Source organism: Dasypus novemcinctus, chromosome 19, assembly GCF_030445035.2.
Source record: "Dasypus novemcinctus isolate mDasNov1 chromosome 19, mDasNov1.1.hap2, whole genome shotgun sequence".
NCBI classification, from domain to species: Eukaryota; Metazoa; Chordata; class Mammalia; order Cingulata; family Dasypodidae; genus Dasypus; species Dasypus novemcinctus.
In genome coordinates this window covers 34,186,931-34,200,013 of record NC_080691.1, presented here as the reverse complement: position 1 = coordinate 34,200,013, position 13,083 = coordinate 34,186,931, and the positions used below count along the sequence as shown (strand labels likewise).

The 13,083-nt window shown below is 51.3% G+C and overlaps 1 protein-coding gene across 5 annotated transcripts in view; it reads right to left on the bottom strand.

Annotated features, from left to right (window-relative positions):
• Positions 1-13,083, bottom strand: part of SGSM1 (small G protein signaling modulator 1) — an 89,734-nt gene that overhangs the window by 40,326 nt on the left and 36,325 nt on the right. For all 5 annotated transcript variants that reach the window (XM_058281556.2, XM_058281557.2, XM_071209837.1 and 2 more), the window contains 7 exons: positions 10,643-10,710; positions 10,230-10,375; positions 10,006-10,137; positions 7,205-7,329; positions 2,807-2,874; positions 1,474-1,637; positions 1,175-1,307 (listed from right to left, as the gene is read on the bottom strand). In XM_058281556.2, coding sequence (XP_058137539.1) covers positions 1,175-1,307; positions 1,474-1,637; positions 2,807-2,874; positions 7,205-7,329; positions 10,006-10,137; positions 10,230-10,375; positions 10,643-10,710 — 836 coding nt within the window. The remainder of the gene's footprint in view (positions 1-1,174; positions 1,308-1,473; positions 1,638-2,806; positions 2,875-7,204; positions 7,330-10,005; positions 10,138-10,229; positions 10,376-10,642; positions 10,711-13,083) is intronic.

Here is a 13,083-nt window from a genome sequence, read left to right as displayed (position 1 = left end):
GGGGTATATGGGAACCGCTTGTATTTTTTAATGTGACATTTTCTGTGAGCTACGTATTGTAAAAAAAAAATAAAAATAAAAAAAAGAAAGAAAGAAAAAAAAAAGAAACGGATGTGATGATGAGGACCTCAAGATAGTTAGGTGATGCAGGAACGTGAGGCTCTGTGATTAACGTGTCCTCATGGTGGAAACACTGCCCGTGTAAGCAACGTGGGACCTGAACACTGAGTCTGCCCCAGACCCCAGCTCCGACTCAGCGATGGATGGGGGCCTGGGCAAAAAGCACCTTTAAATGACCCGGCACAATCAGTCCAAGCTGGTCTGGGAGGATGCGTGCTTTCAAAAGAGCCTCTCACTGCCCAGAGTGTGGTCACCTGAGCAAAGGGAGGCCCAGGGCCATAATCTGTCCAACGGGACAACCAGGGCTGATGGTTAAATAAAACGAGTTTAATAGAAAGAACCTACAACTCAATACTGATTTAACAGACATCCATATGGTACTTAATAAACGCCAAGCCCCTTTCTAAGCACTTTTTCAAACCGTAATTCACTTCATCCTCATGCCAGCCCCATGAAACGGATGATTTTAGTGGGCATAGTTTCCATTTATTAGGCATCCATTTCATGGTAGACACCCTGCAAACTGTTGGTGCTAATTACCACCACGCTGTGTGTGCGGCTTCGCTCTGGTCTATGGGCTTTACGTTGTTCCACTGAATCCTTATAATGCTGTTTTGAAACAATAACATAATAATGGTAATGATAATAGGAGCAGCTATCGATTGAGAGTTCTCCAGGTGCTAAGTGATTTATAGGCCTTATCTCATTTACTCCTCACAACCTCATGAACACCCCCATTTTACAGATGAGGGAAACCGAGGTACAGATTTCCCAAATTCCACCAGGGTTCAGAAGCAGGATGCCAGAACCCACGCCACGGTCCCCGTCCCCAGCCACCTCCCACCCAGCAGGGCCTTCATTAGCTAAGCAGAGAGGGGTTCTTTGCTCTCCTGAGGGTGGGGAGACCGAGGCCACCAGGCCACTTACTTCCTGATCCGGGTGCCCTGCTTGGGCCCCAGAACCCAGACCTCTTGTCTCCTGGTTCCAAAGTCCTGGAGTCGCTGTCAGGATGGGCTGTCAGGTGCTCCCTGCGCCGGGAGACGGGGGCGCTTACCGAATTCGGACTGCATGCCAGGGTAGATGATCCTGAACACATAATCCGTGGCCTCGTCGTCTTCCTTATCCGAAGACGTGGACTCGGCGGAGCCCTGGGGGCTTCGCTTGCGCAGTTTGGGAAACACCTTGCCCTGAAAGAACACAACTCAATGCACGGTCCCTGGGACACGCCTGACCCCCGGGCTGCCCGGCCTAGGTTCGGGGGTACGTGTGCGAGCCCACAAAGCTGCATAGGGGCCTGCTCCCCAGGACGTCGACCCCCCCCACCAGCCCCCTGGGCCTCCTGCCGTCACTCACCTTCCCCCGCTGGGACCAGAGCGGCGGGTCCAGCTGGCCGTGGGGAAGCAGCCCGTTCTCCAGGCATGAGAGGAACTGCAGCAGGTGCCCGCCCTTGGGGAAGCGGAACGGCGGCCTCTGGATCCCATCCTGGCTGACCAACACCACTGTCCCGCCGCTGTCCACTGCCACCGCGACCCGGCCAGAGAAGACCCGGCGGGAAGTCACCAGGAGGCATGGCAGGGGGCCCCCGGCATTCAGATCCCCAGCCACGCCAAACCAGACTCAGGAGGGCTGCTTGGGAACGGCCCGGGCAGGGGCCAGGAGCAGTTTCCACCTCCCGTGTCCCTCCCATCCCACCCACAACCCATCCCCACCTGGGGAACTATAGGACGAGGTCAGGAGGCGTTTGGCTGCCTTCCTGAAAGCACCCAACAAAGGAGAAGGATGCCCCAAGCACCTGATGCCCTTCGCAGACCCCCTGTGACATGGTCATCCTCAAATTTACCTGAGCCTGTTTCTGCATGAAGCCTGTCTCATGGCAAGAGTTGCAAGCAAGTACCCAACACTTACTGTACATAAGCACAGCCTAGGAAAGGCATTGTCTTAGTTTACTACAACAACCCTTTGATACATATTTACTAATGTCTATTTTACAAATGAGGAAATTCAGAGAGGTTAAGTAATTTGCCCAAGATCACAGAGCTGGTAAGTGGCAAGGCTGGGATGTGAACCCCAGGTATATTTGATTAAAAAGTCTGTGATCTTGGCCACTGAGCTTCATGTCTGGGTAGGGCACAGGCCCCCTGCTTTCAAAAGCAGGATGGCCCTCTGCTTGTGTTGAATGCACCTTCTCTGGACTTCAAAGGAGGACTCTGGTTATACTGGTCCTGAATCTTCAAAGCCATGGCTCTGGAATCAGGAGAACAGGGTGAAGTCCAGGCTCTGACACTTTCAGGTTTTGTGACTTGGAGGCAAACCGCTTCCTCCTCGCCTCTAAATTGGCAAAGACTGAGTCACTGTCCCTGGATTGTTGTGACAATTATATAATAGGTATGTGAATTCTTAGAACTGTGCAGGGCACACTGGAAATGCTCAGTGAGAGTCAGCAACTGCCACCATGAGTTTGATGCTGAGCCCTTAACATACGCCATTTGATCCTCACAAAGACCCCATGGGTAGGGTAGGGAATCTGAGGCTCAGAGAGGTGAAGTCACTTGCCTAAGGTCACACAGCAATACAGGATGCCCACGCAGTGCCTCACGAGTTTAATATAATGAACAGGCTGGGGGTGGGGGACGGCCTGGGTGTCTGGGAGGAGCAGCGCAGGCCCAGCTCCCCCAGCGGGCCCTACCTTGCTGGTGGCAGTGCAGGTAGACAATCTCCTCCAGGCGGATGGTCATGGCATAGTCCCAGTAGACACTAGAAAGGGGGTGCGGTTAGGCGTACAGAACACAGCCCTGTGCACCCCTGTGCCTGCCCACCTCATCACGGGGAAGGGCCCAGGAGGCCAGAAGGCCAAACCCAGTCCCACCAGGACCTACCTGCCCCGACACCTGTGACCCTGCCTGCCCAGACCCCACCACCTCCTCTTCTGGTCCCAGCACCCCAGTTTTCCTAGGGGATCCCCCCCACCCCAGTCCTTGTGGCTGAGACTGACCCTCCACCCACACTCCACAGCCTCCTCCAGCCCCTCACATCCGGAGCATCTGCAGCTCCAGATCCCCTTCATGCACTGGACTGTCATGACTTCCTCACTCCTGTCTCCCCAAGGGGTGCTGGACACCTGAGGAAGGGGCTGTGCTTGCTGACTGCACGCAGTGTCCAAGGGACGTGCAGGATGAACGGTGAACACCGGGCGCTGGGGAGCCCACACGCGCAAGCAGCGCCCCAGCCCCCCAGGCACCAGCAGGACGAGCCCTGAGGCTGGGGTCCTTTAGAACACCAACAGCCCCACGACGGAGCCCTCGCCACGTGCTGGCTCCCTGCCGAGGGCTCTGCGTGCATTTTCCCCTTCAACCCTCCCAGCGCTTTTATCTGGAGATTCCATTATCAGAGCCCTACTTAAAAGATGAAGAAACCGGGGTGAAGTCGCTGGTTCGAGATCATCCATTGACCTTGATTTTGCTTTAGATCTGACTTTACATGCTCTGACAGCTTAATTGAGGTATACATTACCTACCTACTTACCATGAACTTTACCCATTGTGAGTGTGCAATTTAACCAGTAAAGTTAATTTAGTAAAGTCATAGGCTTGTGTAACCATCGCCACTTCTAGAACGTCTCTATCACTACCAAAAGATCCCTCGTGCCTGTGTGTGGTCAATCCCCCTTTCCCACCCGAACCCAGGCAACCGCTAACCTGCTTCTGATGCTACAGATTTGCCTATTCTGGATATTTCATTTAAATAGAATCACACAATATGTGGTTTTTTGAGGCAGGCTTCTTCCACTTAGCATAATATTTTCAAGGTTCATCCATGAGGTAGAATGAAATAGAACTTCATTCCTTTTTATGACTGAGTATATTATTCCATTTTATATATATACATACACAAGTATATCACATTTTGATTATCCAGTCATCAGTTGATGGACATTTGGGCTGTTTCAGTTTTGGGTTTTTATGAATAATGCTGCCAAGAACAAGCATTTGTGTAGACATGTTTTCATTTCTCCTGGAAAGATTCCTAGGAGAGGAATTTGGGTCATAAGATTAAGGTTATGTGATAAGGGAAGCGGACCTGGCCTAGTGGTGAGGGAGTCCACCTACCACATGAGAGGTCTGCAGTTAAACCCCGGGCCTCCTTAACCCATACCCAGTGTTGATGCACACAAGGAGTGCCCTGCCACGCAGGGGTATCCCCCGCGTAGGGGAGCCCCACGCACAAGGAGTGCGCCCCATAAGGAGAGCAGCCCAGCGCGAAAGAAAGTGCAGCCTGCCCAGGAATGGCACCGCACACACGGAGAGCTGACACAAGATGATGTAACAAAAAGAAACACAGGTTCCCATGCTGCTGACGACAACAGAAGCAGACAAAGAAGAACATGCAGCAAATGGACACAGAGCTAGACAACTGGGGTGGGGCAACTAGGGCGGTCGGGGGGGGGGGGGGAGAAGGGGACAGAAATTTAAAAAAAAAGAAAAAAAAAAAAGGTTATGTGATTAAGACTCTGCCAGACTATTTGCAAAGTGACTCTACCACCAGCAGTGGATGAGGTTTCCAGATGCTCCGCAGGGCAGGGCCGAGATTTGAACCAAGTCTAGCCTGGCTTCAGAGCTCACGTTCTTCTCCTTGGTGATATTTCCTCCCTCATCCTTAGAAAACCCATCTGGGCAGTTGGGCTCCACTGTGCAAGTGGGAGGGGTGGCTGGAGCACAGCGCTCCTGCACCTCCACAGACAAGGACCGCCCTGCCCTCACCTGCACTGCTCTCGGTCCCCACAGGGAGGGTGGAGTCCTGGGGGACCCCACACTCTAACCCCCACCTTTGCGATCCCTTGGCTGTTTCTCTCCCGCTGAGCTCCAACTTCCAGGCAAGAATAGAAGGGGGTTCAGAGCCCAGGACCAGGGAAGCCCCCAGCCCCATCAGCAGTGACCTTCGAATTCAGAAGCAGCTGGGCCAAAATGTCGAAGCATCTTCTATGTGTTGATTCACAGAGGAGGAGATGGTGCAGGAACAAGGAGTCCCTGATGCTCTGAGTTGGTGGTGAGGGGTGAGGAGTGGGATTTGAGGCTTGGAAATCGTTTGGTCCAGTGCCTTTCCCAAAACAGTGCATCAAAAGCCCACCCCACCCTGCAATCCTGGGCTTATGCTCAAGCAATAAGCAGGCTCCTTGGTCTGTTTAAAGCTTTCATGTTTGATGCAAGATACTTCAATGTTTGAGGATCTCCTGGAGACTCCTGGAACTCCTTCAGTTCTGGGGCAATTTGTCCATGATAGAAGGGGAAACTGAGGCCCAGAGAGGAGGAATGCTCTCCTCTGGTCACCCAGCAAGGTGAGGCTAGAACTAGGACCTTATTCCATTTTATAGGTGTATCTGTTACTTGCTCATTCATTGTCTCCCCCACGGTAATGTCAGCTCTGAGAAGGGATTCCTTGTCCTTTAATTCAACTGCTAAATCCCTATCATCTAGAAGACTACCTGGCACATAGGAGATGCTCAGTAAATATGTGCTGAGTGAAGGAATGAAACCAGGTCCCCCAACTTCCCTGCTTCGTTCCACAAAGATTCACTGAGCACCTACTATGTGCTGTGGCCTGTAGCAGGTGGTGAGGGTAAGATATGAGCAAGACAGGATCCCTGCCTGCGTGGAACCAAGGTCTGGTGAGCAAGCCTGTTGGTGTACAAGCAGGTGCAGAGCTGTCACATGATGACGGTTTCTTAAGTGCCCCGAGGGGGATTTGGGGTCTGGGCAATCTAACCCCAGCTGGAGGTCAGGGAAGGACTGACACCAAACCCTGAGATGAATCGACTGAGATAACACTCCAGACCAAGAGCATTTCCTCATACCAAAAGAGGGACTCTGGCATAGAAGGTCCCATGAGGGACTGGAGCTGAACTACCTGGTCCAGCCCAGGACCAAGTGGACCTGCCGCTGACCCTCTAGGAGGACGGACGGCAACCTCCAAACGGAAGTGGCCAGCCTAGGGATCAAAACTCATCACACCCGAATCATATGCTTTATTAATATGTATCAATAAAACTGATTTGCTTAAAGAAAAAATTCATCACGCCGAGGCCTTGGCCATCCTACGGAGGCTTCATGTGAAAACGGTACATGATGGTGTCCTCCTTATGTTTCTTGGGGAAAAAAAGTGCTTACTTTTTAGAGATACAAATTTAAAATATTTACAGATAAAATACAGGATGTCTGTATCCTGCTTCCAGACAACATGAGAGGGGAGAAGGGAGCAGCACTGACAGCTGTTAGGGCTGGGCGACGAGTCCTCGGGTCCTATTTTTACATTGAAAATTCTTTGTAATAAATTTTTTTTGAAAAACAAAAATGCACAGAAGAAAAAAAGAATGAGAGATGGACTCAGAGCAACAGAAACTGCTGCTTCTCCTGCCAGCTGCCGAGACCCTCGGTGCAGTAACTGGGGTGGCGCCCTTCGGCAGTGGCCTTCCTGACTGCCCCTAAGGCCCTTCCTTAGCTACGTTAGGAGAACACGGCCGCTTGTACTCTGGGACATGGAACCCCCCATCCCCTGATCTACAGGGACCTGTGCCTTCTGATCATGGGGCATCACAGGAGATGATGCAGCCTGGGACCAGTGGCCCACTTACCTCTCCTGCCACCCTTACTTATTTTTTTTGGGGGGTGGTAGGCAAGGGAGAAAATAGTTTATTAAGAAACAAAAATGAGAAAAGTACACGTTCCAAGGCATGGACCGTGGGCATACTGCAGGTTGACTTGTGTCTCCTGCCTCCCTTTTCCACTGGGTTATGGGAAAAGACATCAGGAAACTGGGGGGTATTTCTCTTTCTGAGGAGTGCTGACCAGGGCACTGCCTAACTTCCACACCCTAAGATTCATCCAGCCGGGTTCGGGATCCTCCTGAGGTCTTGAGGTATCCACGTGACACAGCTGCAGGAAGGCCTTGCCCAGTGGCCTTGACAACCAGCCAAGGTGGTGGGGCAGGGACAGGAGCAGGGCAAAGGCCTGCCCTGCCCAGAAGGGAGCTGCTCCTGGGCCAAGGGCAGTGGGGGGACCCAGGGGATGCACAAATGGGACACACACCCTACCTCTTCTCATAGTCCAGGTCTCCAACGGACCCGTTCATCAGCTGGTTGGGCGTCCACTTCAAGGTCATGATGTCAGCCGTCTGGTGCAGGGACAGGTACCCTGGCACAGCCTCCATGTCATCCCTCTGTGGAGAGAGGAGGGGACTCAGGACTGACCGCAGTGCCGAAGTCACAGTGGACGTGGGTCCCGGGCTACCAGGTCCATGGGTGTGCAGCCAGACTTAGAGCCTGCGCTATTCCCTTCAAGGTCATGGCCATTTTCAGCTTGGGAGAGCCCCAAACCTCCTTCCAGGTGGCCAAGCCGAACAAAGCTATTTCCCCAAACACTTCACGCTCACCCTCCCCTCCAGAGGTCAAGGGCCTGCCGAGGGCTGAGGGTGGGAGGTTTTTCGAGAACCAGGAAGGGCGCTCTCCCTTCTCAACATCACCCTTTCCAAAAGAGAAAGCATTCATCTGGCGTCATTTTTGCCAGTCTTAGGGGAGAAAGAGATGGCAGCTGAGCTCTATGTCCCAACCCCAAAAACACTACTTAGAATCCGTTCCTCAAATATCCCCACCATACTCCCACCTAGCCACCCAAACCCTTGCCTTCGGAGAACTTGCCTGGGGTCTCCTTTATTTTATCCCAATGGGAGGTGGTGGTTGTGGGGTGTCATCAACCCTGCAAACCTCACACAAAGAGGAGGTGCAAACTGGGACAGCCCCAAATCTCAACAGCAAGAGCAGACAGCTGACTAGCATTTATTGAGCACCTAGTGTGTGCCTTCACATACATCTTGGTTAAACCACACCCAGGTTTACAATCCATGAGGAGGCCCCACTGCGGTATCTAACTGACTCTAAACTACCCGTTCTTTCCTATTTTAGTGTCTCTGAAATGGAAACCGTCTTACAATCACTGGCATTTCACATCTGTGACAAAGATGCCATTGCCTGGTCTTATGCAAACTCAGAGCTGCTCATACTGACGTCACTTTTAATTCAGTTCTGTGCGTGGCTGCTGTTCCCTCCCATGCAGAGTTTAAGTACTATTGAAAATGTCTTCAAAAGATTGGACTGTGATTCAGCTTTGCATCGAAAAGCTACTGTGAACGGGGAAAGGTTGGGTAATGAAGGGGTGGGACAGAGACGTGATACTGGTGAAGCAGATACATTATTTGTCACTGCAAGGATGCCTATAATCTCATGTTTTCTTGCAAAGCAACAATCAAGTACTTTCTGGGTCTCAAAAAGGTCCCGGAGATGAGAGTAGACTCTTGCAAGGCGTGCTGCATCTCCTGGACTCCTGATAGGGGTTGCCAAACTTTTTTCAGTAAAGGACTACATAGGGAATATTTTTGAGTTTGCAGGCCACACGGTCTCAACTGCAACTGCTCAGCTCTGCCATTGCAGCAAGAAAGCAGCCACAGGCGGTAGATAAGCTACCAGATGTGGCTGTGCTCCAACAGCACGATTCACAAACACAGGCAGTGGGTCAGATTTGGCCCGGGGGCCACGGCAGGCTGACCCCCTCTCTTGATGGAAAAGAAAGCCAAAGTGGGGAGAAAAATAAGGACGCCGGTGGCCTGACGTCAAAAGGTGACAGAGAAGAACTGGACTCTGAAACGTGAAGAAGTTTTAGGAATAGCTGAACCAATGCATTTCAGTTATTATCTCCCTTGTGTGTACTTATAACAATGGAGCAATAAGTCGTAAGGGGCTCTTTCAAAAAGTGTAAAATAAAACTCCAAGGGGCGAGATAACAATGTATAGAATGTAAGCAGCAGTTTTAATTTCTTGATGGTTATGTTAAGAAAACAACAACAGTGCATCCTAAATTCACGACATCTTACATGGGAGGAAATAGGGCTGTGTCCCCATTTTGATGGTGATCCTAAGGCTCGGAGGGGAGAAATGACCTGTTGAATGATCTCATGGTGACCAAGTGCTGGAGTGGCCAACAGCTCTGAAGTGGCCAGCGGCTCTCCCTTTGCTTCCTTCCAGCTGAGCCCAAATACCACACCAGCCCTGAGACCAAAGGAGTCTGGGTATGAGGTGGGGGCTGCATGTGTCTCCATCCCTCCCCTTCCCTGGGGCCTGGCAGGGGTCATAGAAGGTGATTAAACAGCACAGGTGCTGGTGCCACCTGCCTGAATTCAAACCTAACTCTGCCCCTTATGTCACCTCTTAGGGTCTCACTATATATCATCTATAATGATAGACCCTGCCCCAAAGGGCTGTTGGGAGGTTTAAATGAGTTAATAAAGGGAAAAGCATTTGGCACAGTGTCTGTCAAATAGGAAAAGCTCAATAAATGTTAGTCATGATATGATTTTCTTGACACTCCAAGTATCTAACACATAGCAGGTGCAGTGTAAACGTTTGCCCTATGAGTGAGAGCAAGAGTGAATGGATGGATAGATGGCTGGTTGGACAGGTGGGTAGAGAGATGGACTGGCAAATAAATGGACAAATGGATGGAAGGGAAGATGGACAGATGGAGGGATGGATAGGTGGGCCAATGGGGGATGGATGGATGAGTAGATGGAAGAATGGATGGACAGAAATGTGGGTAGATGGATGGATGGATGGAAGTGCATGTATGATGAGCAGATACAGAGATTGGATGATGGCTGCCTGGCTGCCTGGCTGGAGATACTGGCATAAGGATGAATGAATGGATGGAGATATTAGAAGAAGGATGATGAATGGATGGGTGAGTAGGTGGATGGATGGATGATGGTTGGACAGATGGATGGATGAGCAACACAGAGCCAGATCCCCGAGAGAAGACCCCGTCTGGGCCCGAGATGGACTCTCACCGGCTGAACCAGAACGTTGTTCTTGCCGTAGAGCAGGGTGGTACGGGAGTTCTGGTGCAGGGATTCCACATAGTCACGGGCAGAGAGGGATGGCCGGTCGTCCATGCTGCCACTTGAGTGTCTCTTCTGGATCTGGTGGGGTGGGGGGAGGTAGGAGGACAAGGCCAGGAGTGACCTGTGGGGTCCCCACCCCTTCCCAAGGCCCCACCAGCCACCCCACTCACACAGAGGGCCGGACGTTTGGTGGGTGAGTCCTGCCGCAGGTGCGAGCTGTGGATGCGGTGCCTCTGGACAAGCTCGTCCGCTGACGGGTCAGTCCAGAAGTGGTCTGCAGTCTTCATCTTGGTGTACTCCAGGGCACAGGGCCCCACTGCGGGGCACAGGGGGATCGGGGTCCCACCCTCCCATCTGCCACCACCCGAGCCACCCATTTCCCTTCTCGCCTCCCTCCAGCCAGCTGGGATGCCCCAGATCCCTGCTTAGGACAGATCAGACCAAGGTGCTGAGAGGCAGAGGGGGGCAGTGAATGGTAAGTTTTGATGGACGAAGCAGGAGCGAGATGAGAGCGGCCCTTAGGAGGTGCCCCCGCGAGCTGCGAGCAGGCTCCCGATGGAACTCAGAGCAGCGGACCACTTACCCAACAAAGATGCGAGAATGGGGCCGTCCACGGGGTCCATCAGGAGAGCTTCCTTCTCATAGTATTTACTAGGAGGAGAGGAAAGGACATGCGGGTTTAGATGGCGGCCAGCAGAGCGCACAGGACTCTGGTTAGTGGTTCAGAGCAGACAGGAGTGGGTCCAGCGCCCCTCTTGGCCTGAGCCCCAACTGCCCCACCTGTAAAATGGGGAGTGATGATATGTCTCATAGAGCTGTTGAAAGGGCTTTTTTTTTTTTTCAAAGATTTATTTCTCTTCCTCCCCCTCCCCGCCTTTGTCTGCTCTCTCTGTCCATTCGCTGTGTGTTCTGCATCTGCTTGCATTGTCAGGCGGCACTGGGACACTGCCTCTCTTTCTTGTTGCATCATCTTGCTGTGTCAGCTCTCCGTGTGTGTGGTGCCACTCCTGCGCGGGCTGCGTTTTTTTTCACGCAGGTGGCTCTCCTTGTGGGGCGCACTCCTTGTGCATGGGGCTCCCCTATGCTGGGGCACCCTTGCGTGGCACAGCACTCCTTGCATGCAGCAGCATGGGCCAGCTTACCACATAGGTCAGGAGGCCCTGGGTATCGAACCCTGGGCCCTCCATATGGCAGGCAGATGCTCTACCAGTTGAGCTACATCCGCTTCCCTGAAAGGACTTTTTAAAAAGAGAGAGACAGACAGTAGATATGGGGCACTTAGCGTGGAGCCTGTGTGTAACTGCTTAATATGTAGTCAAAACACAGCTCTCATGAGAATACCAGGAATAATAACCAGGAGGCTGCTGGGCCTGGCTGATTCTATCTGCTTCTACTGCATTTTCCATTTCAAATGGGAATTCACTTAGAGGCACAGACGACATCTGCATTCTTAATATTACTGAGGCAATAAAAAGCTGATTAGCTGCACTGTAGACTGAAAGCCTGCATTACCAGCCCTTTCTGCCTCCATATCAAATGTGGATGACGCTGGCTCAATATGCTCAAAATAACCCCCACCCCCGGCTGTTCAAAACAACGTTTGATGCTGACAACCCAATGTACGCACTGTTTCTGTATTGTTTTATTTTTGTCCCAGTTGTGTACTGGATTCTAATTCCTTGAAAACTCGCACAGTCTAGAAACTAAAAGAATTTCAGAGCTGGAAAGGATCTTGTTTCCACGTTCCAAGGGACCTCAGGCTCAGAGAGGGTAAGTGACTTGCTGGAGGCCACACAGCAGGTGGGTGCTTGGGCTATACCCAACTGGGTCAACTATTCCCATCATACAGCAAATGGAGAAAGGCTCAGGCCTGGAGCCAGAAAGGCCTGGGTGGGGGCCCAGCTCACCACTTCCTCCCTCAGTGAGTGATCTCTGAGCTTCAGCGTCCTCAGCTGCAGATTGGGAAGACGGACCTCAGGGCTGCTGGGAGGATTAAACAATGACGTACAGGAATAGCCACAGCAGGGGCCTGAGAGCAGGAGGACTCACACTACAGGAAGGTCCTAGCATTGCACCTTCACCCCAGTGAAATCCTCTATCGACCAGAATACCAGATGAGCCACAAGTGACATGCCTTGTATATGCTCAGTATCAAATCTATACATCTCAGTGTCAACTCCGAAGGTAATACTTTGAGATGCTTTCCATTCAGTCTTGCAGTTTCCATTCCCAAATCAGCAGACTTACGTGATAACAAGCCTTGGGAATGCTGCTGTGCAGAAGAAGGGGTGGGGTTGGGGGAAGGGGAGCCCAAGGGAGTTTCTTTAGGGTAATGAGTTTCTTTGGAACAGTTCTGCATCCTGATTGTGGAATAGGTTACATAAAACTGTACATGCATTAAAATTCCCCAGAACTACCTACCAAAAACAAGAGAACACATATAAAAACTGGTGGGATCCAAATCAACAAGTCTGTAGTTAACAGTACCGTACCAATGTCAATATCCTGTTTTGATAACTGTACAATGGTTGTGTCAGATGTTATCACTGGGGAAGTTAGTGGTACATGAGAACTCTCTGCACTATTTTTGCAACTTCTATGTGATTTGGAAATTCAAAGTAAAAAGTTTAAAAAAATATAGCATCACTGCTCAAATAAAGGAATAATTCCTTTCTGAACAACTTAGTTAAGCAGGAAAAAACAGGGTCACCTGCCAAAGGCAATAATTAAAGAGCAGAGGCCCCATAAGAGGAAAGAGGGCAGAGACGTGTTGGAATTTACTACAAGATGAAGAGGCTCACTGCAGCCAGGATTTCTCTCAGCTCCTCAAACATGCCCTCTTGCTCCAGGCCTTTCACCTGCTGTTCCCTCCATCTGGAACGCTCTTCCCTCATCCCCTTCACCTTCACTGAATAAAATCTACAACCCTAAAATGGAAGCTTGAAATGCTCAGTTCTTCCAGGACACTTTCCCTGGTCACCCAGAGGAAATTAAACCCTATGCCTCCTTTGGAACACTTATCAT